The sequence below is a fragment of the Phocoena phocoena genome, chromosome 17 (assembly GCF_963924675.1).
Source record: "Phocoena phocoena chromosome 17, mPhoPho1.1, whole genome shotgun sequence".
NCBI classification, from domain to species: Eukaryota; Metazoa; Chordata; class Mammalia; order Artiodactyla; family Phocoenidae; genus Phocoena; species Phocoena phocoena.
In genome coordinates this window covers 4,161,914-4,187,854 of record NC_089235.1, presented here as the reverse complement: position 1 = coordinate 4,187,854, position 25,941 = coordinate 4,161,914, and the positions used below count along the sequence as shown (strand labels likewise).

Here is a 25,941-nt window from a genome sequence, read left to right as displayed (position 1 = left end):
GTTTCCTAACTTGGGGATTTCTCCCCTTTCATGGACCCACCCACATACGGTCATAACATCAGGCCCTCACTTCGTTGACACAGTGAGATGGGGGCTGGGGGAGCCAGTGTAAGATGCTGTTCTGGCTGCGGCAGTTGCTCTGAGAAATGATGGTCTTGGTCTTTGACTCAGTGCTCTTGTGGTTTCTGCAAGTAGGCTAAAACTTAGATCCTTCAGTTTCTGATTTAACAATGGGAGACATTTTCGTGACCACATTTGGAAATACAGTCGACTATATTCAGTAAGGAAAAAGAGCGCCAGCCTTGGCCCCAGGGGCCCCAGGGAGCAGGATATGAAGGACCATTTTTACTGATCTAAGTAGATAAGTGATCCCAAATGGGAACCGATAGGTAAGAAAAATGTCTAAGAAACAGACTCCTTTTGAAAAGAGAAGCTACTAGGACATATTCTTAGATTCCCACATATTTTCATAGAAGAGAAAGTTGGATTATTCCCTGGGATCTCTAATATGAGGTGGAGGTTACATTTTGGGGAAATGCTACAGGTTAATGTCTCCTGCACATCCTAGAGGCTATTTGAATGGCAGTTTCTAACAAAGTACAGCAAGGTTACATCCATAGATGCAGCAGGGAAATTTTGTTTAAATAGTGCAGGTGTAAATTTCAAGAGGAGCTGGAGGTTTGGGTTCGTGGTGAAAGTCTACCATTATTGGCTTTCCTCCTTCTTCATTGATTTTTACGGTCACGGCTTCATGACACGCTGATATTAAACAACAAATCCAATTTCTCTTTGCCTAGTTTTCCCTCTGTGCTTTCATTATGACACTACAAACAGCCACTATTAGAACTGTTGTATGTGTTTGTCTTCTGTATCAGATTATGAGTCTCTGGAATTCCAAATAATGTCTTTGTCATTTCTGTGGTCCTCAAAGTATTCAACATGGTGCTTTGACATAACAGGTACTCGGTGTCTAGTAGAACCACCTGAATTCCTCAAATGGCCATACAATTCAAGAGCCACAACTGCTGTTTTCTATGAACACTTTATGTTAGTTGCCTACATTTAATTCTTCATGTAAGTAATACAGGTAAAATGTAAGTTTTTTCATGGTGCGCTGTCTGCATAATTGTATTGTCTGCCCAGGTTTAAAGTCTGTTGTCTGTTGACCCTTTGTATTAATGTAGATAGTGAATCATTTCAATGGTCTAAGACTGGTATAAAGCTGTCTGAGAAATAAGAAGCAAACTTTAAGCTGGGTCTGGAAACCTGCTTTCCTCCAGCTCCCAAAATTGCCACGGCACCACATTCTTCGCCCAGTGATTTTACCATATTTGCCTGTCTTCTCTCCAACTGCATCAGCTGTGCCATCTGGATACAGACATAGAGCTGAAGAGTATTTCCTTTCATAAACTTCCAGCTTTCCACAGCCCACTAAATAGAAAATCAAAATAAACAACACCAGTATGAGAAAACGGAAGAAATTGCTAGGAAACACCACTTACTAAACATTATATACTGTCTTAACACATCAAGTAGCTGTTCGAACACTGTTTTGTACCAAATAATTTAAGGCCGAAAGTAAAATCTTACTGTTTCTTTTCTCTTAACTTCCAGCTTCTGCCCTGAGGATACAAAGGAGAGAGAGGAGCATTAATTTCAGCAGAGCCATGCTTTCCTCAATCATCATGAAACAGAATTTTCCAGCACACGTCTGACACTCACTTGCAGAGATGATACTGTTATCCCTGGCATACAGTTCTCTGACAATTTTACCATCATTCTCCCCTTGATCCAGCCATCTGTGGAAAGAAAAATGTATCAAGTATATTCTGAATTTATATTTACACTAACCACTGGCAATTATCTAGCCGAGTCAGAAATAATGGATACAGGAGTTAGAAAAAGCCACAGATACCTAACTGATGAAAGCAGACTAGAAATTGGAAAAGGAAACACTTTAAATGATTATGAGAGTTTAAGGGAGACAGGAGGAGCTGCTAACAGGTAAGGATGAAATATGTTTTTCCCTAACTCACAAGCGAATTACTCAACCAGTTAGCCTGCCAAAGTCATAGATTTTACATCCACTGGACAATTTATTTTATCCTGTTCTTTGGCCACCAACTACAGGTCAAACTATAGCCAGTTATTTAATGTACAACTATTATTGGTTGTAAGGAGAGTGTTGAAAAAAAGAGCAAACCTATCACTATTGTTGGGACAATAACCCCCAAATCAAGACTTAGTGACCATGGGTCAGCAATGCACGGTTGTATAAAAAGTCCCATGCAACATTTATTTTGTACATTTATTATTTTTGAGCTATTTGAGACTCAGTCCAAAGGGAACAACTTTTCTTACCCGAGATTTTCATTCTCCTTACTGATGAAGAAAGAGAAATCATATTTTTAAAATCTATATTAGTTTACCAAAAAAGATTTAAATTTGTATCATCAGGAATGATAGTAAACATAATGGATATCTTTCTAAATAGAAGAAGCAGCCCTTAAAATTAATGTTCAAAAAAGTTACCCAACAAAGCATTGGTGACCAGGAATGATTGAATAAACTATCCATTTCTCCAAAATACGTAAACTTGGAACTGACTAATATGAATGTGTTCAATGCAAAGCAGGCTTACGAACCTGTGGCAGAAAAAGGCATATTCGTGGCTCATTGTGGGATCCTTGATCACAACATCATCCAGAAACCAGCTGCTTCCTAAACACAAATTAAAGAAAGAAAAATGTGGTGTGTATATATATGAACCAGGTGTTACTGGAAGTTTTGAGAAAGATGCCCTAGCTTCCAAATATATAAAGGTCTTGTTCACCTTTAAGCTTTAATGCTTCAAATAAAGCAAGATACAAGACAGGTAAACTGTAAGAGGCATTTAAAAATATTTCTTAAACATGTAACAAAAGCACAGCATATTTCAAGGCTTTGTGTTTTACAGTATCTACTTCAATATGATTTTCCAAACATTTGAAAAGAGAACAATTCTGCAATTGCTCTTCATTTCATAAACTGCATTTATAATCCTGGACCTAACATCATCCAAAAAATATATATCTGATGAGTTAGCAATACTGTCGATGTCCAAAATGCATACACATAGAAAGTTATTAAAGTTCAAATCTGGACCAAGTCTACATTAATTAATTATATACATATATATATATATATATATATATATATATATATATGCTAGAAAAAGAGCAGTCATTCAGAAACTCTGTCCAAGCACACAGAATGATACACATGAGCTGATACACATAAAGATGACAATCTCTTTTTACAGAGCAGAAATAAATGAAACAGAAACAAAGAAAACAATAGGAAAGATCAATAAAACTAAAAGCTGGTTCTTTGAGAAGATAAACAAATTGATAAACCATTAGCCAGACTCATCAAGAAAAAGAGGGAAAGGACTCAAATCAATAAAATTAGAAATGAAAAAGGAGAAGTTACAACAGACACCACAGAAATAGAAAGCATCATAAGAGACTACTACAAGCAACTCTGTGCCAATAAAATGGACAACCTGGAAGAAATGGACAAATTCTTAGAAATGTGTAACTTTACAAGACTGAACCAGGAAGAAATAGAAAACATGAACAGACCAATCACAGGTGAGGAAATTGAAACTCTGATTTAAAATCTTCCAACAAACAAAAGTCCAGGACCACACAGCTTCACAGGTGAATTCTATCAAACATTTAGAGAAGAGCTAACACCCATCCTTCTCAAACTCTTCCAAAAAAATTGCAGAGGAAGGAACACTCCCAAACTCATTCTATGAGGCCACCATTAATACCAAAACCAGACAAAGATACTACAAAAAAAGAAAATTACAGACCAATATCACTGATGAATATGGATGCAAAAATCCTTAACAAAATACTAGCAAACAGAATCCAACAACACGTTAAAAGGATCATACACCATGATCAAGTGGGATTTTATCCCAGGGATGCAATGATTCTTTAATATACGCAAATCAATCAATGTGATACACCATATTAACAAGTTGAAGGATAAAAACCATATGATCATCTCAATAGATGCAGAAAAAGCTTTTGACAAAACTGAACACTCATTTATGATAAAAACTCTCCAGAAAGGGGGTATAGAGGGAACCTACCTCGACACAATAAAGGCCATATACAGCAAAGCCACAGCAAACATCATTCTCAATTGTGAAAAACTGAAACCATTTCCTCTAAGATCAGGAACAAGGCAAGGATGTCCATTCTTGCCACTATTATTCAACATAGTTTTGGAAGTCCTAGCCATGGCAATCAGAGAAGAAAAAGAAATAAAAGGAATACAAATTGGAAAAGAAGAAGTAAAACTGTCACTGTTTGCAGATGACATGATACTATACATGGATAATCCTACAGATGCCACCAGAAAACTACTAGAGCTAATCAATGAATTTGGTAAAGTTGCAGGATACAAAATAATGCACAGAAATCTCTTGCATTCCTATATACTAACAACAAAAGATCAGAAAGAGAAATTAAGGAAACAATGCCATTCACCATTGCAACAAAAAGAATAAAATACCTAGGAATAAACCTACCTAAGGAGGTAAAAGACCTGTACTCAGGAAACTATAAGACACTGATGAAACAAATCAAAGATGACAAAACAGATGGAGAGACATACCATGTTCTTGAATTGGAAGAATCAATATTGTGAAAATGACTCTACTACCCAAAGCAATCTACAGATTCAATGCAATCCCTGTCAAATTACCAATGGCATTTTTTACAGAACTAGAACAAAAAAGCTTAAAGTTTGTAGGGAGACACAAAAGACCCCAAATAGCCAAAGCAATCTTGAGGGAAAAAAAACGCAGCTGGAGGAATCAGACTTCCTGACTTCAGTCTATACTACAAAGCTACAGTAATCAAGACAACATGGTACTGGCACAAAAACAGAAATATAGATCAATGGAACAGGATAGAAAGCCTGGAGATAGACTCACGCACCTATGGTCAACTAATCTATGACAAAGGAGGCAAGGATATACAATGGAGAAAAGACAGTCTCTTCAATAGTGGTGCTGGGAAAACTGGACAGCTACATGTAAATGAATGAAATTAGAACACTCCCTAACACCATACAGAAAAATAAACTCAAAATGGATTGAAGACCTAAATGTAAGACCGGACGCTATAAAACTCTTAGAGGAAAACATAGGAAGAACACACTTTGACATAAATCACAGCAAGATCTTTTTTGACCCACCTTCTAGAGTAATGGAAATAAAAACAAAACTAAACAAATGGGACCTAATGAAACTAAAAGTTTTTGCACAGCAAAGGAAACTATAAACAAAACGAAAAGACAATCCTCAGAATGGAAGAAAATATTTGCAAATGAATCAGTGGACAAAGGATTAATCTCCAAAATATATAAACAGCCCATACAGCTCAATATTAAAAAAACAAAAAGCCCAACCAAAAAATGGGCAGCAGACATTTCTCCAAAGAAGACATACAGATGGCCAAGAGACCCATGAAGAGATGCTCAACATCACCAATTATTAGAGAAATGCAAATCAAAACTACAATGAGGTATCACTTCACATCAGTGAGAGTGGGCATCATCAGAAAATGTACAAACGACAAATGCTGGAGAGGCTGTGGAGAAAAGGGAACCCTCTTGCACTGTTGGTGGGAATGTAAATTGATACAGCCACTATGGAGAACAGTACGGAGGTTACTTAAAAACTAAAAATAGAATTACCATATGACCCAGCAATCCCACTACTGGACATATACCTAGAGAAAATCATAATTCAAAGACACATGCACCCCAATGTTCATTGCAGCGCTATTTACAATAGCCAGGTCATGGAAGGAACCTAAGTGTCCATCGACAGATGAATGGATAAAGAAGATGTAGTACATATATATAATGGAATATTACTCAGCCGTAAAAAGGAATGAAACTGGGTTGTTTGTAGAGATGTGGATGGACCTAGAGTCTGTCATACAGAGTGAAGTCAGAAAGAGAAAAACAAATATCGTATATTAACGCATATATGTGGAATCTAGAAAAATGGTACAGATGAACCGGTTTGCAAGGCAGAAATAGAGCCACAGATGTAGAAAACAAACATATGGACACCAAGGAGGGAAAGTGAGGTGGGGTGGAGTTGGGGGGGGATGGTGGTGGTGGTGGGATGAACTGGGAGATTGGATTGACATGTATACACTAATATGTCTAAAATAGATAACTAATAAGAACCTGCTGTATAAAAATAAATAAAAATTTTAAATCTCTTTTTAAACATTTAATTTTATATTAATTTGCAGACTGGAGTTGGTTAAAATACAATTTACTTTTATTTATAGATAAGATGGAATATTTTAACCCTTCATCGTGGTTTTATCTATACAAAGAGCCAGTTCAAACTGCATCCTCCTTTATTGAAACTGCTTGTCTTGAGGAGGGAATACTCATCAGCTGTAAACTCTTACAAAGCACACATTCACAGCCTGGTCTCTGCTTACTCTTGGGCTTCATCACTCATCACACTCCCATTACTGAGCCAGGCCACACTCGTCATCATTCCCTAGATCTGTGGTTCCCCAACTATAGTGAGCCTCAGAACCACCAGGAAGGATGATGGAAACACAGATTGCTGGGCCGTACAGCAAGCTTCTGACACTGTGGGCCTGGGATAGGCAACCTAAGGTGACCAAATGCCCCAGTTTGCCCTGGACAGAGGCGTTTCCCAGGATGCAGGATTTTCAGTGCTAAAATCAAGATAGCCCCAAGCAAACCAGCATGGTTGGTCATCCTAGAAGAGACCCCAAGAAATAAATTTTTAACAAGATCCGAGGCAATGCTGATGATCCAGGAACCACATTTTGAAAACCACTGTCTGGATCTGGACAGTACTATGCTTCTGAAATAAGTGAGACAGAGAAAGACAAATACTATATGATGTCACTTATCTGTGGAATCTAAAAAATAAAAAAACAAATGTGTATAGCAAAACTGAAACAGACTCACAGATATAGAAAACAAACGAGTGGTTTCCAGTGAGGGAAACAGTGGGCAAGTGGCAAAATAGAGTTATGGGATTAAGAGATACAAGCTACTATGTGTAAAATAAATAAGTAACAAGGATGTATCGTACAGCACAAGGAATTATAGCCCTTACCTTGAAATAACTTATAATGGTGTATCATCTGTAAAAATGCTGAATCAGTATGTTGTACACCCAAAACTAATACAATATTGTAAATCAACTATACTTCAGTAAAAAAATGTAGCTTATAACTTTTTTAATTTTTAGTTTTTTGAATAATAAAAATTTGTATGTGGCCACTTTGAATTGCTTTTTTAATATGCATTGCTCATTTGTATTAAGTCCATTTAAAATCTGGTTCAGGTCTGATTTATCGGTCTGCCTATTATCATGACATTTACTAAACTATATTTAAAAACTGTCATCCTTATACATTTTAAAGTGAGCATCTTCTGTGCTAGTGTTTTTCAAAATGTGATACTGTAGTCTATTATATCCTCTTAATTTTTCCAGATAAATAACAATAATTTTAACAGCTTTATCGAGAAGTAATTTACATACTATAAAGCTCACCTATTTACACGGATTCAGTGATTTGTAGTATATTTACAGAGTAGTGCAACCATCGTCATAATCCAAACTTAGTACATTTCCATCACCCCCAAAACAAAGTTTGTACCTATTCACTGTCACTCCCGAGTACCACCTGGCTCCCCTCTCCCAGACTTAGGCAACCGCTAATATACTTCTGACTCTGAGGGATTTGCCTACTCCGGATATTTCATACAATGGAATCATGCAACAAGTGGTCTTTTGTGACTAGCATACTTCACGTAGGGATAGAAAAAGGAAGTCAGCTATCTATCTCAGGATTTACCTTTAGATTAATTGTATTGCCCTGTATTTCAGATTTTCTCTCCTCTAAGTCTGTGACAACTCTTGATCAAAATTAGCAGATATATCCATGCAGTACACCTCCACCTCCGTCCAATTCTCTGTCATCTCCTCACTTGTGATGCTCCACTTGATTGCGGAGAAACTGATAGTCTTCCTGTAAAGAAACCACCGCAGGAGATTCTCTCCATCATAGTCTGAGAGCAAAATAAATCTTGCAGCAGATTGTTTTTGCCCAAACAAACGGACACACCTGGGTGCGATTTGGCTAAACAAAATTCTGTAGTTTTATAACTGCCGATACACCACAGACACAGGCACCTGGGGCCTAAACTATATATGTAAATATATGTAAGCACAAAACCTTCATCTCTCTCACCAAAACACAAAACAAATCAAAACAAAAAAACAGTGCTGTTGGAATACTGCAAACAACGACTGGATCTACAGCTAGTTGAGATCATTGGTAAATAAATCGTTAAAGAACAAATAGGTTCACTTAATCTGAAAGAGGGACAGAATCTATAAACCAAACTTTCTTGGCTAGAACTTCCTGTTACTTCTCAATATGACTTTCAGACAAAGCCAGTCTAATAATTCAGATGGGCATGTATTTCTTATTGTTGATGTTAATTATTATATATTATATATTTTTTTGCTGTTACTCTGAATAAGATCTTTTATATCTCATATTTTCAATGTAAGAAAAACAGCCTCCAGTTATTGTATATTGATTTAAATTCTAATCGCTTTATAAATTCTCTTCATTCATCCATTTTTCAGTTGATCTTCCTTGCATTTTAATAGACAGTTCTATCACCTGCAGGCAATAAATTCACATTCTTCTTTCCAAAATTATAACTTTAAAAATATATATACACAAATGCTTTCCAAAGAATGACTATCTCATAATGAGAAAAATCCTTATTGTATTTTAATGGATTTCATTGTTTATTAAGTGGTCATCTTGAGTTAAATAATTTTAGAGTATTTTTTCTGTTCCATATTTTCAAAGAATTTTTTATAATGGTATTATTTGACTGTTTAGGAATAATTTTTCTGCTTCAACCTTCTGAGGTGATGTATTTTATTAATAGGCTTCCTAATGCTGAACTATCCTTCAATTTCCTGGCATGAGCCCTACTTAGTTGTTATGCATTATTCCTTTATTATACTTCTTGATTCACTTTGTACACGTTTACCTTTGAATACCTGCACATGCATGTAGCAGTGCTGCTGGTCTACAGCTGTTCTTCTGGACAATGCAGACTCCATGGGATACTCACATTGTGCCACCAACAGTGAATATCCTCAGAAGTAACATTAGTTCAATTTTATTTGGATATTTGAGGTATGGCAAAATGAGAAATTTACCTGTCAAATTAAAATATTGTCTTCATCTGCTTGGGCTGCTATAACAAAACACCACAGACTGGGTAGCTTATAAACAACAGAAAATTATTTCCATATTTACTATAGAAAATACTCAGTACAGCACCTGATACATAGCAGGTCCACCAAATATATTTACAAAATTGAATTAGTTGCCATGTAAGTGTTAGTTGGGCATATTAACACATCCTTTTATTGTTGTACCAGAGCATTCACTGTCCTACAAGCCTGCCTGACTCCCTGCAGAAATGGAATATTACCTTAGTGTTTACTGTGGATCGGAGCCCAAACTCTTTAAAATTAGTTGTCAACTGACAGAAAAATAAGATGCAAAAGACTTGGGTCTGGTCAAAACATAAATGAATTTTGCCCAAGAGAGAAAATAACCTCAAAGTTATGTTTTTATTATCTTAGGACATTAGCCATATCTTTAATTTAATTTATCAATCTTATCATTCTTTTTGTTTTCACTGATTATAAGTATATATTTTTCAGTTTTGTGTAACGTCTTTTGAACGAGCTTTGTCAACTGGCTAATTCCCTCATTATTTAAACCCATGTCCACTATATATTGGTATGAGAACTTTGTTCTTAACATTTTGCAAGTTATATGTTGACACTTTTAAGTAAAAGAGTTTATTGTCTTGTTTCATGTTTTGGGGTTTTTTTAATGCTTTTTGTGGTATATGCACTTTTGTTAAAGGATTTTATTTATCTTATGGCAATCTTATACAGTAGCAGAAAATGAAAATACTGGTCATTCACAGTTGGGAAAATTGAGATAGAAGCATGAACAAACTGTCAGCAGAAAACACAGCAAGGCTGCCAGGACAGCCTCCTGAAGGTGTCACTGCTGGCACCATCATTAGCACTTAATGGACTGTCACTGTCAGAGGACACTGCCGCTATGTCCACCAGCAGCATTCTGGAACACTGCCACGTGCCACAGCGTATAAATCCCAAATTCCCCCAGTTTTTATGCATCATTCTTTCTAGCTTTCTAGGCAGAGCATCTACTTGAAAAAGCCTACATAATTTTGAAAAGCAATACATCCACTTAAAATTTAAAGAATATTTGGGACAATATTTTAATTTCAGATAGTCAATACTTAGAGATCAGCTCGTTAGGAGTTTTCCACAATTATTTTCTAGATTTGTACAGGGCTTCACATGAACAGAGCAGAATCAGACCTTCAATATCTACCTATGGAAGACTCTTACCTGGTCCAAGCCCATCATGGCCTACGACAATCCTGTACAAATTCTCAAGGGTCATGGCTTCTAGGGAGAAGGTGTCAATCTGTAACAAATCAAAAAAGTATAGTTAGATCCAGACTATGAGTCTGATTTCTAATGAGTATAAATTAAGATACAGCAAAAATTCATTGTGAAAGGGATTAGGTTCATTCAGTAAATACACAAATCTGTCTAAATTAAGAAAGTAAAACAATAATATTAATTTATAGAACATAATAAGTCTTCTTGCCCATTTTTCATCATAAAAGCATAAATTTGAGGACTCTCTACAAATATGTTTTCAAATAATGATAATATAAATGTAATAATTATAAAGTATACTAAATGTTTCCACTCATTTGAATTCAACAAACTCTTATCTGTCCTGAATGGAATTTTTTAGCAATGTTTATGGGTCATTTGCAAAAATAATGTTTCTAAAGTAATTTTAGAAAATTGATGCAAAAACTATTGAAAATTTATAGCATTTATCTGGAACAATGTCCCAGTGCACTGCTACAATCAAAACTGTTCATGTTTGTGCTCCAATGGTTTGTGTATTCAGAATATGGGTAAAAGTGAGGAGCCAGAGTTCTTTTGATAAAACCTACAATAATGATACAGGTTAAAATGAAAGAAAATACATGATGTAGCATAGCGGTTGAAAAATAATCCAAAAACAAAAAATAAGCTTTGCATTTCAGTGTCTTATATGTTTTGAAATATTTTCACACACAGCGATATTTTATCCTTAAAAGTCACTCAGTGAGAAAAAAACATATCCACTCTAGAGATAAAGAACAGTGAGGCACGGAACCAGTGTTAGAGCTCAGTTCCTCTGATATGTAATAATACTACCTTCCTTTGCAATCACTCTGCCTCTGCATAAGTGGACTATAAAAAATATAAATAACAGATAAAGCCATTAGCATTTATTTACAAAGAATACAGTCAATGCCTGATAAAGGTTAATGGATAACACTGCCATCTCTTTATCATGAAAGGGATCTGCTAGAAAAGGAGGACATCCTATGCAATAATAGAAAATACTAGCAAAGAAAATCATGAGTTACAATATTTATGATGATTGATGTAGAGAATGCTAAGAAAAAAAGAGGAAACATAATGAAAATATGCTGATATACTTAAAATTATTTGGATTATCACAGAAAGCTGAGATAACTAAAATACAATGGGCCCTCTATAATTTACTCAGTTAAAAAATTAAGTATTACTTACATATTAATATTAGTAATAGTAAAAAAAATAACATATTCAGTTTCCAAATTTGACAACGAAAGTTGTTATACAGTCAACCCATGAACAACACAGGTTTAAACTTCACGGGTCCACTTATACATGAATGTTTTTCAATAAATATGCACTACAGCACTACATAATCAGTGCAGTTGGTTGGATCCTCGGATGCGGAACCATGGATGTGGAACCATGGATGTGGAGGGTCAACTGTAAAGTTATATGCAGATTTTCAACTGCATGGGGGTCAGTGCCCCTAACCTCCTATGTTGCTCAGGGTCAACTGTATATAGTAATCCTCATTTAACAATATAAAAGTAGGTGTAAAAATCAGACAATTGGGAATGACTTCAGCAAGATGGTGAACTAAGGAGAACCAAGCCCTCATTCCTCATGGAGACACCATTTTAAACACAGTGTATGGACTAGAATACTTCTGTGAAAATTCTGAACACCAGATAAGAAGCTGCAGCACCCAGTCCAATGCATAATGAAGAGGGGACTCCATCAAAATGGGAGGAAAAAGAAACAAAATGAAGAGAAGTGAAGAGAACCTAAGGGACTTTTGGAATACCCTCAAACGGAATAGTATATGCATTGTAGGAGTCACAGAAGGAGAAGAGAGAGAGAGAGAAAGGGGCAAAAAGCTTTTATGGACATACAAATTCAAGATCAATGAACCTGAACTAAGATAAACCTAAGGAGACCCAAACCAAGACACATTATAATCAAATTGTCAAAAGTCAAAGACAAAGAGAGAATCTTGAAAGCAGCAAGAGAAAAGTGGCTCATCATCTGCCAGTGGGCTTCTAGAAGTTTATGAGTGGATTCCTGAGCAGAAATCATGCAGGCTAGAAGGCAATGGGATAATATATTCAAACTGCTGGAAGAAAAACCTGCCAACTAAGAATTCTATATCAGATGAAACTGTCCTTCAAAAATGAAGGTGAAATTAAGACTTTCCCAGGTAAAACAAAAGCTGAGGGAGTTCATTTCCAGTAGACTGCCTTACAAGAAGTGCCATAGGGAGTCCTTCAAGTTGAAAAAAAATAAAAAGGATAATAAATAGCAACACAAAGCTATATGAGTTGGAGAAAATATTTGCAAATCATATATGTGACAAGAGATTAATATCCAGAATATACAAAGAACTCCTTCAACTCAACAACAAATAAATAACTTGATTTTAAAATAGCAAAAGACTTGAATAAACATTTCTACAGAGATGATATACAAATGACCAACAAGCATATGCAACGATGTCAACCTAATTTAACATTAGAGAAACGCAAGTCAAAACTACAATGAGATATCACCTCACACCCATTAGGATAGTTACTGTCAAAAAACAGAAAATAACAAGTGCTGCCAAGGATGTGAAGAAACTTGAACCCTTGTGCATTGTCGGTGGGATTGTAAAATAGTGCAATCGCTATTGAAAACGGTATACTGTTTCCTCAAAAAAATTAAAAATAGAACTTCCATACGATCCAGCATTCCTGCTGCTAAGTATATACCCAAAAGAATTGAACTGGGGATACCAATTCAATGGTATGCAGAGGACACCCACTGCATTATTCACAATAGTCCAAAGTTTGAGGGACTTCCCTGGCGGTCCAGTGGTTAGGACTCTGCGCTTCCACTGCTGGGGGTCCGGGTTCGATCCCTGGGCAGGGTAGTAAGATGGTGCAAGACGTGGTGTGGCCAAAAAAATTAAAAAGTAAGAAAACAAGAAAGTTTGAAATAACCAAAATGTCCATCAATGGATGAATGAATAAAGAAAAGGTGGTGTATACATACAATGGAATATTATTCAGACTTATAAAGGAAGGAAATCTTGTTAGATTCTACAACACGAATGAACCTTGAGGACATTATGCTAAGCGAAATAAGCTAGTTCACAAAAAGACAATCATCGTATGATTCCGATTATATATTCAAATTCAGAGAGACAGAAAGTAGAATCGTTGTTACTAAGGATGGGGGAAAGGGGAACGAGGAGCTGTTATTCAATGAGGACAGAGTTTCAGTTTTGCAAGGTGAAAAATTTCTGGAGCTCTGTTGCACAGCAAGGTAAATATCCTTAGCACTACTGAACTGTGCACTTAAAAGTACAGTTGACTGGGCTTCCCTGGTGGCGCAGCGGTTGAGAGTCCGCCTGCCGATGCAGGGGACACGGGTTCGTGCCCCGGTCCGGGAAGATCCCACATGCCGCGGAGCGGCTCGGCCCGTGAGCCATGGCCGCTGAGCCTGCGCGTCCGGAGCCTGTGCTCCGCAACGGGAGAGGCCACAGCAGGGAGAGGCCCGCATACCGCAAAAAAAAAAAAAAAAAAAAAAAGAAAAGAAAAAGAAATGAAGCAGGGAGAACCACTACAGACCCCGTGGAAAATTTAAATGATAATAAAAGAATACCATGGGGCTTCCCTGGTGGTGCAGTGGTTGGGAGTCCGCCTGCTGATGCAGGAGACGTGGGTTCGTGCCGCGGTCCGGGAGGATCCCGCGTGCCGCAGAGCGGCTGGGCCCGTGAGCCGTGGCCGCTGGGCCTGCGCGTCCGGAGCCTGTGCTCCGCAGCGGGAGAGGCCACAGTAGTGAGAGGCCCGCGTACCGCAAAAAAATAAAAATAAAAAAATAAAAGAATACCACGAAGGGCTCTATGTCCACAAATTTGATAACCTCGATGAAGTGGACCAAGCCCGTGAGAGACACACTGTCAAAGCTCACACAAGAAGAAACAGAAGCTCAGCTTCGTGAGGTCTGCTGCACAACAGTGTGTGTCTAGGTGGAGGCACACTTCAAAACGCCTCACAGGAAATGTTATGTATTTGTTACCACAATTAAAAATAATACATACACACACACACAGGACCTATTGTATAGGACAAGGAACTCTGCTCAATATTCTGTAATAACCTAAATGGGAAAAGAATCTGAAAAAGAATAGATACATGTAAATGTATAACTGAATCACTTTGCCGTACACCTGAAACTAACACACCATTGTTAATCAACTATATCCCAATATAAAATAATTTTTTTTCTTTTAAAAATGAGAGATGAAGAAGCAAAAGTGATCTCTGCATCCTTACTAACAGTGGGTAGAACAGGGCGCCGGGCGAACTCCTCCTACCAGGTGAATGGGTGGGCTGACGAGGAAGAGTGTTGAGAAGAGTACTCATAAATGTGGAGGGAGACGCTTATGAATGACGAGAACTCTGCTCACACAACCTTCACTTTTCAGCAAGTGGAACTGTTCATATCTTTTCAAAAGTTAAAAACTTAACTTCAGAAACTCAACAAAGAGTTTATTACACCTTATTTAAAAACCACAAAGGAACCATCAGTCTCTGCAAATGTAGCAGCTCATCGTCCCTATTAAGTTATACAAGTTATTATATATCTAAACCTAATATTAGATTCTATGACATTATGGAGCTTTTCTTAATCTTTACATAGTATTTATCATTTATTTCTTGAGAAAACTAAGATATCACATTTTTAATGGAAAATGTTGTGAACTGGAGAAAAATCTGTTTTTATCAATTGCCCATATAATAATTCTCATATATCCTTTTCCTATTCTCTTCCAAAGTAGAAGCCAGCAGACACAAGAGCAAACAGCTCTTCTGGACAGAGTCACCCTGAATTCTTGTGGCCATGAGCAGTGACTGACACGGAGCACAGCCTATTTCTCAGCCACATTTACACGAGTCTTAAACACACCTCTGCTTTTGGCCCAAAGCTTAGAAAGTCATTGGGCAGTTCTGTTTTCATTTCCTAATCAAATAGATAAATTTTCAAAAATGAGGCTGAGCCTGATAAGGAAAGCATACACTGATTTTGCATTTTTTAACCCAGGAATGACTTCATTGGACATTCAATTTTCTCATGACCTTCTAAGAATTAATTTTCTTTTTTTGATTAGGAGGCATTTCAGCTGACATTCCTACAGGTTTAACTGTTGACAAGAACAGACTCCTGAATGCCAGTACATGAAACAACTAAAAAATATTTAGATGCAGCTGTCACACCAGCAGAGGCAATTGGCGAGGAATAAGCGATTCCTTAATCACTCATTCATTCAATTATTCATTTACTCAACACGTATTGAACTTCTCTGTCCTTCAGCATTTAGGCAAACAAGTTTTACTTGTGCTGCCTGGAGCGGACCTTCCCTACCTGGAAGGATGGACGACTGCCCTTTGTTTAAAACAGGAAATTCTCAACAGACTTCCCTGTCCTCTTGATTGCGTGCCGACCATCGTTGAACAGGTATATAAAACTGTCTTCCAGCATTCATGTCCCACAATTGTGTTTATAACAGCAACAATATTACTTATAAAAAATGTAAGAATACTTTATCAAAGAGTCAAATAAAAATTTTTATCCAAGCCTGACACTTAAAAAGGCCTTTTCCCTTTTTTTAGTATAAGTCGTTGAATACTTGACAAGTGTTAATTTCTTCTTTTATTGCCATCTCAAGTACAGTGGCATTTCTTTTCTCTACTTTGAAATTTTTCTATTTCTAATTTCTCCATATTGAAATGCTAGACATGTCAATTTCCTCCCAAACTTTCTGTCATCAATATTTTCCTATCTAGAAAGAGATACTTACAATTTTTAAAAATCTATTCCTTCCCTGTTCCAACCTCTTAGTAATGAATTTCTTTTTACTTTAAAGTGATTTTCTAGAATACTAGCATGAGCTTAGAGTCCATGCACTACAGATTCAAATTAATATAGTTCCCTCCTTGGGTCCTTAGCAATTAATGAAATTCAAGCTATAATTATTTATTTGGGTACCTATTATACCATATTATACCTAATCCATTCATCCTGGACTTAAACAAAGATGTTAATACATTCTGATAGGTTCAGATGAATGCCAAAAATCATCGAGAAGTAGAAATATGTTTTCTGATTCTAAAATCTAGCCTTTCATGGGAAGGGTACTATCATTCTTTTAAAAACTTCTGTGAGGTATTGTTTTATCTGTTAAATTAATCTTACTGTCTAAAATGCCTTACATCAGAGATTTTCAACTTTAATGTGCTTAGAAAATCATGTTGTTATAAAGGTAGATTTTCAATCCTGAAACTTACTATCTCTGGGGGTCTTGGTAAGGCCCAGAAATTTACATTCATCAATTCACATCAAGTGTGATTCTGGAGCAATCACACTTTAGAAGGCTCCCTGAGAGCCGCACAGAATTACCGTCGGTTTGCAAGGTTAACACTGCTGCCACCACTATCTGATTCAGTTTTTAGATTACAGTCCAAGGCAGATCATTTGAGAAATACAAAAAAATCACCATTCAAAATGTTTTATTTTGTAATCTTCCTTAACTAAACTTAAAGAATCAAGATTAAGTTCATAAAAGTAATGTGATTATTTTATGGATTGTGGAAATGTTGTATCATTATTGCTATAATAGACTCAGTGTTTTAAATCAAATCCCTTCAACTTATAGGCACAGGTTGGCTTACTTAAAATTTTAAATTTCAAACTTCTAAACTGTATTATAAAAATTCAACAGAAAATTCTACACTCATTATCTAACATCTTAATTTTGCCAAATGGGTAGATTATATACGGGCGTTATATACTCAGAGTAAGACTTTGGATCAAGAATATCTCCTCTTCACTGGTACTGAAGGACAGGTGAGGTAAACCTCAGGCAAACACGTGGCCTTGCAATGACAGAGTACTCGCCATAGAGAGAAAGACACCAAGAATTTTCAGCCTGATTTTTTTGTCTTTCCTCTTCAATATTATATAATTTCTTCAGATCACTTAACCACTGTCTCAGCATCCCAGCTTCATAATGAATATAATATTGCTTACTGGTTACTGATCAAATGAGATGAGTGTTAATTTTCATAAATTTGGCTTACTAGGAGAGAAAAAGTAAAAGATATTATTATCATATATGATCACTTACGTATCAGTTTGAATACTATACTTCAAAAGCTCTATATATCAATAGCATAAAAGAGAAAATTATTTCATATAGAAGCCAGGTAGTAATTTTGAATTTTGAAATCTAACATCTACATTCTGTATTTTCATAAAGTGAGTTTCATTGATTCATTCTGCTTCAGGATCTCTTGTGACTTTAATGTAAAGAAGATGGCATTATTAACAACTGTATATTTCTGCTAATGAAAGAAAAAATACGTTTTTAAGGGATTACTCATCTACCATGAATTTTTCATTAATTTTCTCATGTGTTATAAAACTGTAGATCAAGTTTGCCAAGAATATCAGGGGTTTGACTAGGTGTTCTTTGCATTTTGAGAACTTGTTTAAAGATTATTTATTCGGAAATGACAAAAGAGGGAAATACACAATACACAAAAATGGATTACAAGCTGCATGATATCCAGTGTTAAAGACATGCAATATTGGCAAGCACAGTAATAAGTAAAATTTTAGATTCTGAACAATGTAGAAAATTGAAGCCTCTTTTTGCTCCTAAAAGCAATCAGGGGCTTTATCTCACTTGGCATGAGTAGACTAAATTTGAGGGCTGGCATTCAAGTCTAGTAGAAAATTATTTCACCAACAAGAATGGGCTATTTTACTGCCCTTCTGGAGCAGGTAACAACCTCCTAGTCACGTTTTCATCATTACTGCAACCATATCAAGAAGCAATGGGAGTTTATCCAGATTCCCAAGTATTTTCTTTTCTTTGCAAAGAGGCAAAAGGATTGCTTGGTTGAGGTGCTTCCCTCAATTAATTAGGGATTACAGTTATTAATCAGGGCACGCGATGCTGCTGCCTTGAGGAATACACTGACTAAAAAGTCCAGGTTGACTCCATCCACTCACAATAGGTATGAAATGCCCCCTTGAGGTTTGATTCTTAAGCAGAATTTATGAGGATCTTGCAAAGGATGGAAGTATTGATATGTATTTACCTCTTTACAGTGCCAGGAAGCGGAGACTCTGGAGTTCGTATGAACAATACAAATCTTAAAGAGTGTTCCAGTGTCTCCAACTGCGATCTATAAAGGAACCAAGAGAACTTCTTTCAGTGTAATTTCACAAAATCCATTTTATTTTGGGGGGGGGTGGTACGCGGGCCTCTCACTGTTGTGGCCTCTCCCGTTGCGGAGCACAGGCTCCGGACGCGCAGGCTCAGCGGCCATGGCTCACGGGCCCAGCCGCTCCGCGGCGTGTGGGATCTTCCCAGACCGGGGCACGAACCCGTGTCCCCTGCATCGGCAGGCGGACTCTCAACCACTGCGCCACCAGGGAAGCCCACAAAATCCATTTTTTAAAAAACCTTATATTAGGACATTATATTTTGATAAAGTAATCAATCTATCAACAAGGTTTTAGAATTATAAAAAGTTATACACCTAATGACAGAGTGCCAAAATATATGAAGCAAAAATGGACAGAACTGAATGGAGAAATAGTCTACAATAATTGTTGGAGACTTTAACACCCCACTTTGAATAATGGAAAGAACAACTAAACAGAAGATCAGTAAGGAAATAGAGGACTTGAAAAACATTATACACCAACTAAATCTAACAGACATTTATAGAAAGCTCCACTCAACAACAGCAAGAATACATAGTTTTCTCAAGTGCACATAAAACATTCTCCAGGATAGACTATATGTTATGTCAAAAAAGAGGTTTTGAAAATTGAGTAAGATTGAAATCATACAGAGTATCTTTTCTAACTACAATGAAATGAAACTAGAAATAAATACAAGAAAGACAACTGGAAAATCCACAAATACATGTAAATTAACCTACATACTCTTAAGCAACAAATGAGTCAAAGAAATTGCAAGGGAAATTTAAAAATACCTTGAGATGAATGAAAAAACACAAAAACATAGTGGATATTGCTGAAAGCAGAGGTCACAGGGAAATTTTAGCTGTAAACCATAAAATATGAACATACTTAAAAGGAGAAAACCATTTCAGGTGAATGTCCATCAACTAGACTGGCAAGCTTGCTGTGAGAGAAAACTTCTTTGGAGATTTTGATCCAATAAATCCAGAGACTCTAAGGAGAGGGAGAAGGAGGAGGGGCAGGAGAAGGGAGGGAGAGAATGAAGGAAGAAGAGGGTGCGGGTAGGAGGAAAGTGGGAAGAGGAGGAAGAGGAGGAAGAAAATGGAGGTTCTCAAATAAATAACCTCTAACTTTACAACTTAAGGAACTAGAAGAAAGAGGAGTAAACTAAATGCAAAGCTAGCAGAAGAAAGGAAATAATAAATTAGAATGGAGATAAAATAGAGAATAGAAAAACAGTAGAATCAACAAAACCAAAAGCTGATTCTTTGAAAAGAAAAACAACAAAATTTACAAACATTTAGCTAGCCTAAGAAAAAAAAAAGAAAACTCAAATTACTAAAATTATAAATGAAAATAGGGACATTACTACTAACCTTACAGAAATAAAAAGGATTATAAAGGAACATCATGGACAAGTTATGCCAGCAAATTAGATAACCTAGATGAAATGGACAAATCTTTAGAATCACACAAACTATCAAAATGTACTCAAACAAAACAAAAGAAAAAGAAAGTGTGAAGACACCTGTAGCAAGTTACTGAAGCAGTAATCAAAAACTTCCCAACAAAGAAAAATCTAGGACAGTTGGCTTCACTGGTGAATTCTACCAAATACTTAAAGAAGAATTAATACCAACTCATCTCAAAATCTTCCAAAAAATAGAGGAGATGGGAACACTTCTTAACACATTCTGCAAGGTCAGCGTTACCCTGATACCAAAGCCAGACAAAGACATGACAAGAAAACTAGAGACAAAGCCACTTGTAAATATAGAGGCAATAACGAAACTAAAAGCTTTTGCACAGTAAAGGAAACCATAAACAAGATGAAAAGACAACCTTCAGAATGGGAGAAAATATTTGCAGATGAAGCAACTGACAAAGGATTAATCTCCAAAATTTACAAGCAGCTTATGTATCTCAATATCAAAAAAACAAACAACCCAATCCAAAAAAGGGCAGAAGACCTAAATAGATACTTCTCCAAAGAAGCTATACAGATTGCCAACAAACACATGAAAGAATGTTCAACATCATTAATCATTAGAGAAATGCAAACCGAAACTACAATGAGATATCATCTCACACCAGTCAGAATGGCCATCATCAAATGATCTACAAACAATAAATGCTGAAGAGGGTGTGGAGAAAAGGGAACCCTCTTACACTGTTGGTGGGAATGTAAGTTGATACAGCCACTATGGAGAACAGTATGGAGATTCCTTAAAAAACTACAAATAGAACTACCATACGACCCAGCAATCCCACTACTGGGCATATATCCTGAGAAAACCATCATTCAAAAAGAGTCATGTACCACAATGTTCATTGCAGCTCTATTTACAATAGCCCAGAGATGGAAACAACCTAAGTGCCCATCATCAGATGAATGGATAAAGAAGATGTGGCACATATATACAATGGAATATTACTCAGCCATAAAAAGAAACGAAATTGAGCTATTTGTAATCAGGTGGATAGACCTACAGTCTGTCATACAGAGTGAAGCAAGTCAGAAAGAGAAAGACAAATACCGTATGCTAACACATATATATGGAATTTAAGAAAAAAAATGTCATGAAGAACCTAGGGGTAAGACAGGAATAAAGACACAGACCTACTAGAGAACAGACTTGAGGATATGGGGAGGGGGAAGGGTGAGCTGTGACAAAGCGAGAGAGAGGCATGGACATATATACACTATCAAACGTAAGGTAGATAGCTAGTGGGAAGCAGCCGCATAGCACAGGGAGATCAGCTTGGTGCTTTGTGACCGCCTGGAGGGGTGGGATAGGGAGGGTGGGAGGGAGGGAGACGCAAGAGGGAAGAGCTATGGGAACATATGTATATGTATAACTGATTCACTTTGTTATAAAGTAGAAACTAACACACCATTGTAAAGCAATTATACCCCAATAAAGATGTTTAAAAAAAAGTTTAAAAAAATTAAAAAATAAAAATAAAATGCACTAATATAAAAAGAAAAGAAAAATATATAGAGGCAAAAATCTTCAACAAATACTAGCAAACTGAATCCAGAAGCATAATAAAATGATTATACACTCTGACCAATGGGATTATACATCCTGATTTATCCCAGGAATGGAGAGTGGTTCAACATACAAATATCAATGTAATACACCACATAAATAGAATGAAGAGGAAAAAGAAAAAAAACTCATCTCAACTGATGCAAAAAAAAGCATTTGACAAAATCCAACACATTTTCATGATAAAAACACTCAACAAACTAGAAATAGAAGGGAATTTCCTGAACATAATAAAGGGCATCTATGAAAAACTAACAAGTAATATCATACTTAATGATAAAAGACTGAAAGTTTCCTCCTAAATCAGGAACAAGATAAGAATGCCAGTTTTCATGACTTCTGGTCAACATTGTACTGGAAGTTGTAGGTATAGCAATTAGGCAAGAGAAAGAAATTTTAAAACATCCAAATTGGAAAGGAATAAATAAAACGATCTCCATTCACAGACTATATGATCTGATATATAGAAAATCCTAAAGATTCCACACACAAAAAAAAAACTATTAGAGTTAAAAAATGAATTCAGCAAAGTTACACAATACTCACAACACACAAAAATCTGTTGCATTTCTATAACTAGTAATGAGCAATATGAAAAAGAAATTAAGACAACAATTCTATTTACAATAGCATCAAAAAGTATAAAATTCTTAGGAATGAACTTAACCAAGGAGGTGCAAGACTTACACAAGAAAAACTGCAAAATATCACTGAAAGAAAGTAAATAAATATAAACATATCATGTTCATGGATTGGAAGGCTTAATATTGAAAAGATATCAATACTACCAAAGTGATCTACAGATTCAGCATATAATCCCTATCAAAATCTCAATGGCCTGTTTTGCAGAAATGGAAAACCTGATCCTAAAATTCATATGGAATTGCAAAGGGCCAGAAATAGCCAAAGCAATCTTGAAAAAATAAAAACAAGGCTGGAGGACCCAAAATTTCTGATTTCAAAACTTACTACAAAGCTATGGTATTGAAAACTGTGGGGTACGGACATAAAGACATATACATAGATCAATGGAATAGAATTGAAAAATAAACCCTATGCATCTATGGCCAGTTGATTTTTGACAAAGGCATAGGGTTATTCATGGGAGTAAGAATAGTCTCTTCAACAAACAAAGCGAGGACAACTAGGCATGTCCCTGTAAAAGAATGGAACTGGACTTTTACTTCATACCATATATAAACTGTAACTCAAAATAGATCAAAGAACGAACATAGAAGAAAACAAAGTGGTAAGTCTTCGTGACCTTGGATTCGGCAATGGTTTCTTAGATATGACATCAAAAACACAAGGAATAAAAAAAATTAGATGAATTGGACATCATCAAAATTAAAAATTCTTGTGCATCCAAAGATACTATCAAATGAATGAACCCACAGAATGGGAGAAAATCATATTTCTGATAAGGGTCTAGTATTCAGAATATATAAAGAACTCTTACAACTCAACAGCAAAAAGAAAAATAAAATTTTTTAACTGGGCCAAGACAGGGAGATCAGCTTGGTGCTTTGTGACCATCTAGAGGGGTGGGATAGGGAGGGTGGGAGGGAGACGCAAGAGGGAGGGGATATGGAGATATATGTATAGCTGATTCACTTTGTTATAAAGCAGAAACTAACGCACCATTGTAAAGCAACTAGACTCCAATAAAGATGTTAAAAAAGAAAACAAGAAATTAAAATGGGCCAAAGATTTGAATAAATATATATCCAAAGAAGATACACCAATGGCCAACAAGCACATAAAAAGATAATATCATTAATCATTAGGGAAATGTAAATCAAAATGACAATGAGATCCCACTTCATACCCATGAGGATTGGCTAGAATTTTTTTTCGAAAATTGACAAGTGTTGGTGAAGATGTGGAGAAACTGGAATCCTCATACATTGCCAGTGGAAATGTAAAATGGTACAGCCACTGTGGAAAAGAGTTTGGTGGTTCCTCAAAAAGTTAAACATAGAATTACCATATAACCCCAGAAATGTCACTCCAAGATATATACTCAAAAAAAAAACCCCAAAAATAAGTGATTCAAAAAATATTACTTGCACACAAATGTTCATGTCAGCATTATTCACAATAGCCAAAGGGTAGGAAAAAACCAAGTATCCATCCATAGATGAATGGAAAAACAAAATGTGGTATTTCCATACAATGAAATATTATTCAACCGTAAAAAGGAATGAAGTATTGACACTTGCTACAACATGGACGAACCTTGAAAACATGCTAAGTGAAAGAAGCTAGACACAAAAGACCACATTTTATATGATTCCATTTATATAAAATATCCAGAATTGGCAAATCCTTAAAGACAGAGAGCAGATTAGAGGTTGCTAGGGATTGGGGAAAAGGGAATTGGGAGGGACGGCATAATGAGGTCTCCTTTTGGGGTGACTAAAATGTTCCGGAACTAGGTAGTGGTGATAATTGAACAATATTGTGAATGTACTACATGCCACTGGATTGTTAACTTTAAAATGGTAAGTTTTGTTTTGTAGCTTTTACCACAATAAAAAAGGAAAGAAAAGATCTATACAAAGAAACTGTAAGGAAAAAGAAAAGGAAAGGGGAAAACAAAAGCTTTCTTAAAAACCCTTAGAATAAAACAATTCATGAGAATAAATGAACACTGTGATCAAAACCAAAAACAAATTACTAACGTTAATGAAGCCATCACTTCTACAAACAAGACACACATGTAGCAATCCCAGGGTCAAGCAAGAGAGACCAAGACAACAGAAACAGCTGAAATGCAGGTAGCAGTGCTAAGAAAAACAGAAGCATCAAACTATGAAAATGGTTTCCTGTGGGAAAGGAAAAGGGAATGGGGGTTATAGGTGCTCCTATCTTACTACAGAATTCACCTTAAATTTAATGATTAACCCTTCACCATGTGAAGGTATAATTTGATTTAAAAGTAAACGTGAAACAATAAAATAGCAAAACAGCCCAGACTCTTCTGGCACAATCACCTCTAAAACTATTTCTTACTCATGCAAAATAACAACAACATCTTCGTTTTTCATTTTTACTCGTTAATGACCATGGACACAAGAAAGAGTTTATTCAAATATTGACTCATATAGAAAGTATGGAAAGAACAGTTCAAATTGAACTATTAGTTTCATTCTAGATAGCTCAACCTCTTCTGTGATGTATGTGGGCTGAGTACACAGGTTGTAGTAAATCAAACACCCAGGACCACATGGAAGGGGTATTGTGTGAAGATCAAAGATACTCAAGGACCCTTTTTTCTGACTGTGACTTTACTCTCTGCCTCTACCCGGTTCTCGTCAATCCCTCTGTACCTCCAGTCGTTGGTTCCACGGACATCTCTAAGCATCTGAAGTGCAAGGTGCTGGGCTCACATCAAGTCCTGCCTTTGATTGCGAGTCTTTCTGTCTCTAGTTTAACAGTGTGACCCGGGTCCCCCCTGCCTCATCTTTGCTACCTCTGTTTCTCCCTAGATCTTGATCTCAATGTGTCCAGCCAAGACATAATAATGTGATGACAACTTCTTCGCCTTCCTTTATTTGATCATTTATTTTTCCCTTTTTGACCTTGACTTTCAGGCTCATCTGTTAGAGCCTCAGACAGAAAGGCACAGCCCTTGCTCCTGGCAGTCATGAGTATACAAACAGCAAATGCTGGTCATCCAGTATTTCTCTCTAGCTGTTGTCTCTTATTGTATTGCAGTTTTATTGGTGTTTTAAGCCACTTGAGCAAAAACTGCCATGAATTACTTTTGATTGATCTTCTCCAGGACACGTTGCTATAATAGGAAGCACTCAATTCCATAGATTGCATTCATTCCAAACTACCTACCTACTAGCTGTATCCCTTATATTACCAGGTTTTATTCAGCTTTATTACTTACAGTAAATATGTCTTCATGGCCATGAAATCGAGCTCCATCTGTTCCATAAAGATATATGGGGGCTGACCTTCTATGATGTCCATAAAATATAATATAAATCTGTGAGCTTGTCCCAGCATTTGGCA

The 25,941-nt window shown here is 36.3% G+C and overlaps 1 protein-coding gene across 1 annotated transcript in view; it reads right to left on the bottom strand.

The window, feature by feature from the left end:
- The window catches only part of LOC136137336 (lipoxygenase homology domain-containing protein 1-like), a 32,433-nt gene extending 7,151 nt beyond the window's left edge, over positions 1-25,282 (bottom strand). Inside the window, 8 exon segments of the mRNA XM_065895735.1 lie at positions 1,327-1,380; positions 1,383-1,431; positions 1,591-1,622; positions 1,723-1,799; positions 2,646-2,721; positions 10,559-10,637; positions 18,748-18,834; positions 25,223-25,282. Coding sequence (XP_065751807.1) covers positions 1,327-1,380; positions 1,383-1,431; positions 1,591-1,622; positions 1,723-1,799; positions 2,646-2,721; positions 10,559-10,637; positions 18,748-18,834; positions 25,223-25,282 — 514 coding nt within the window.
- Between the last annotated feature and the right edge of the window lie 659 nt (positions 25,283-25,941).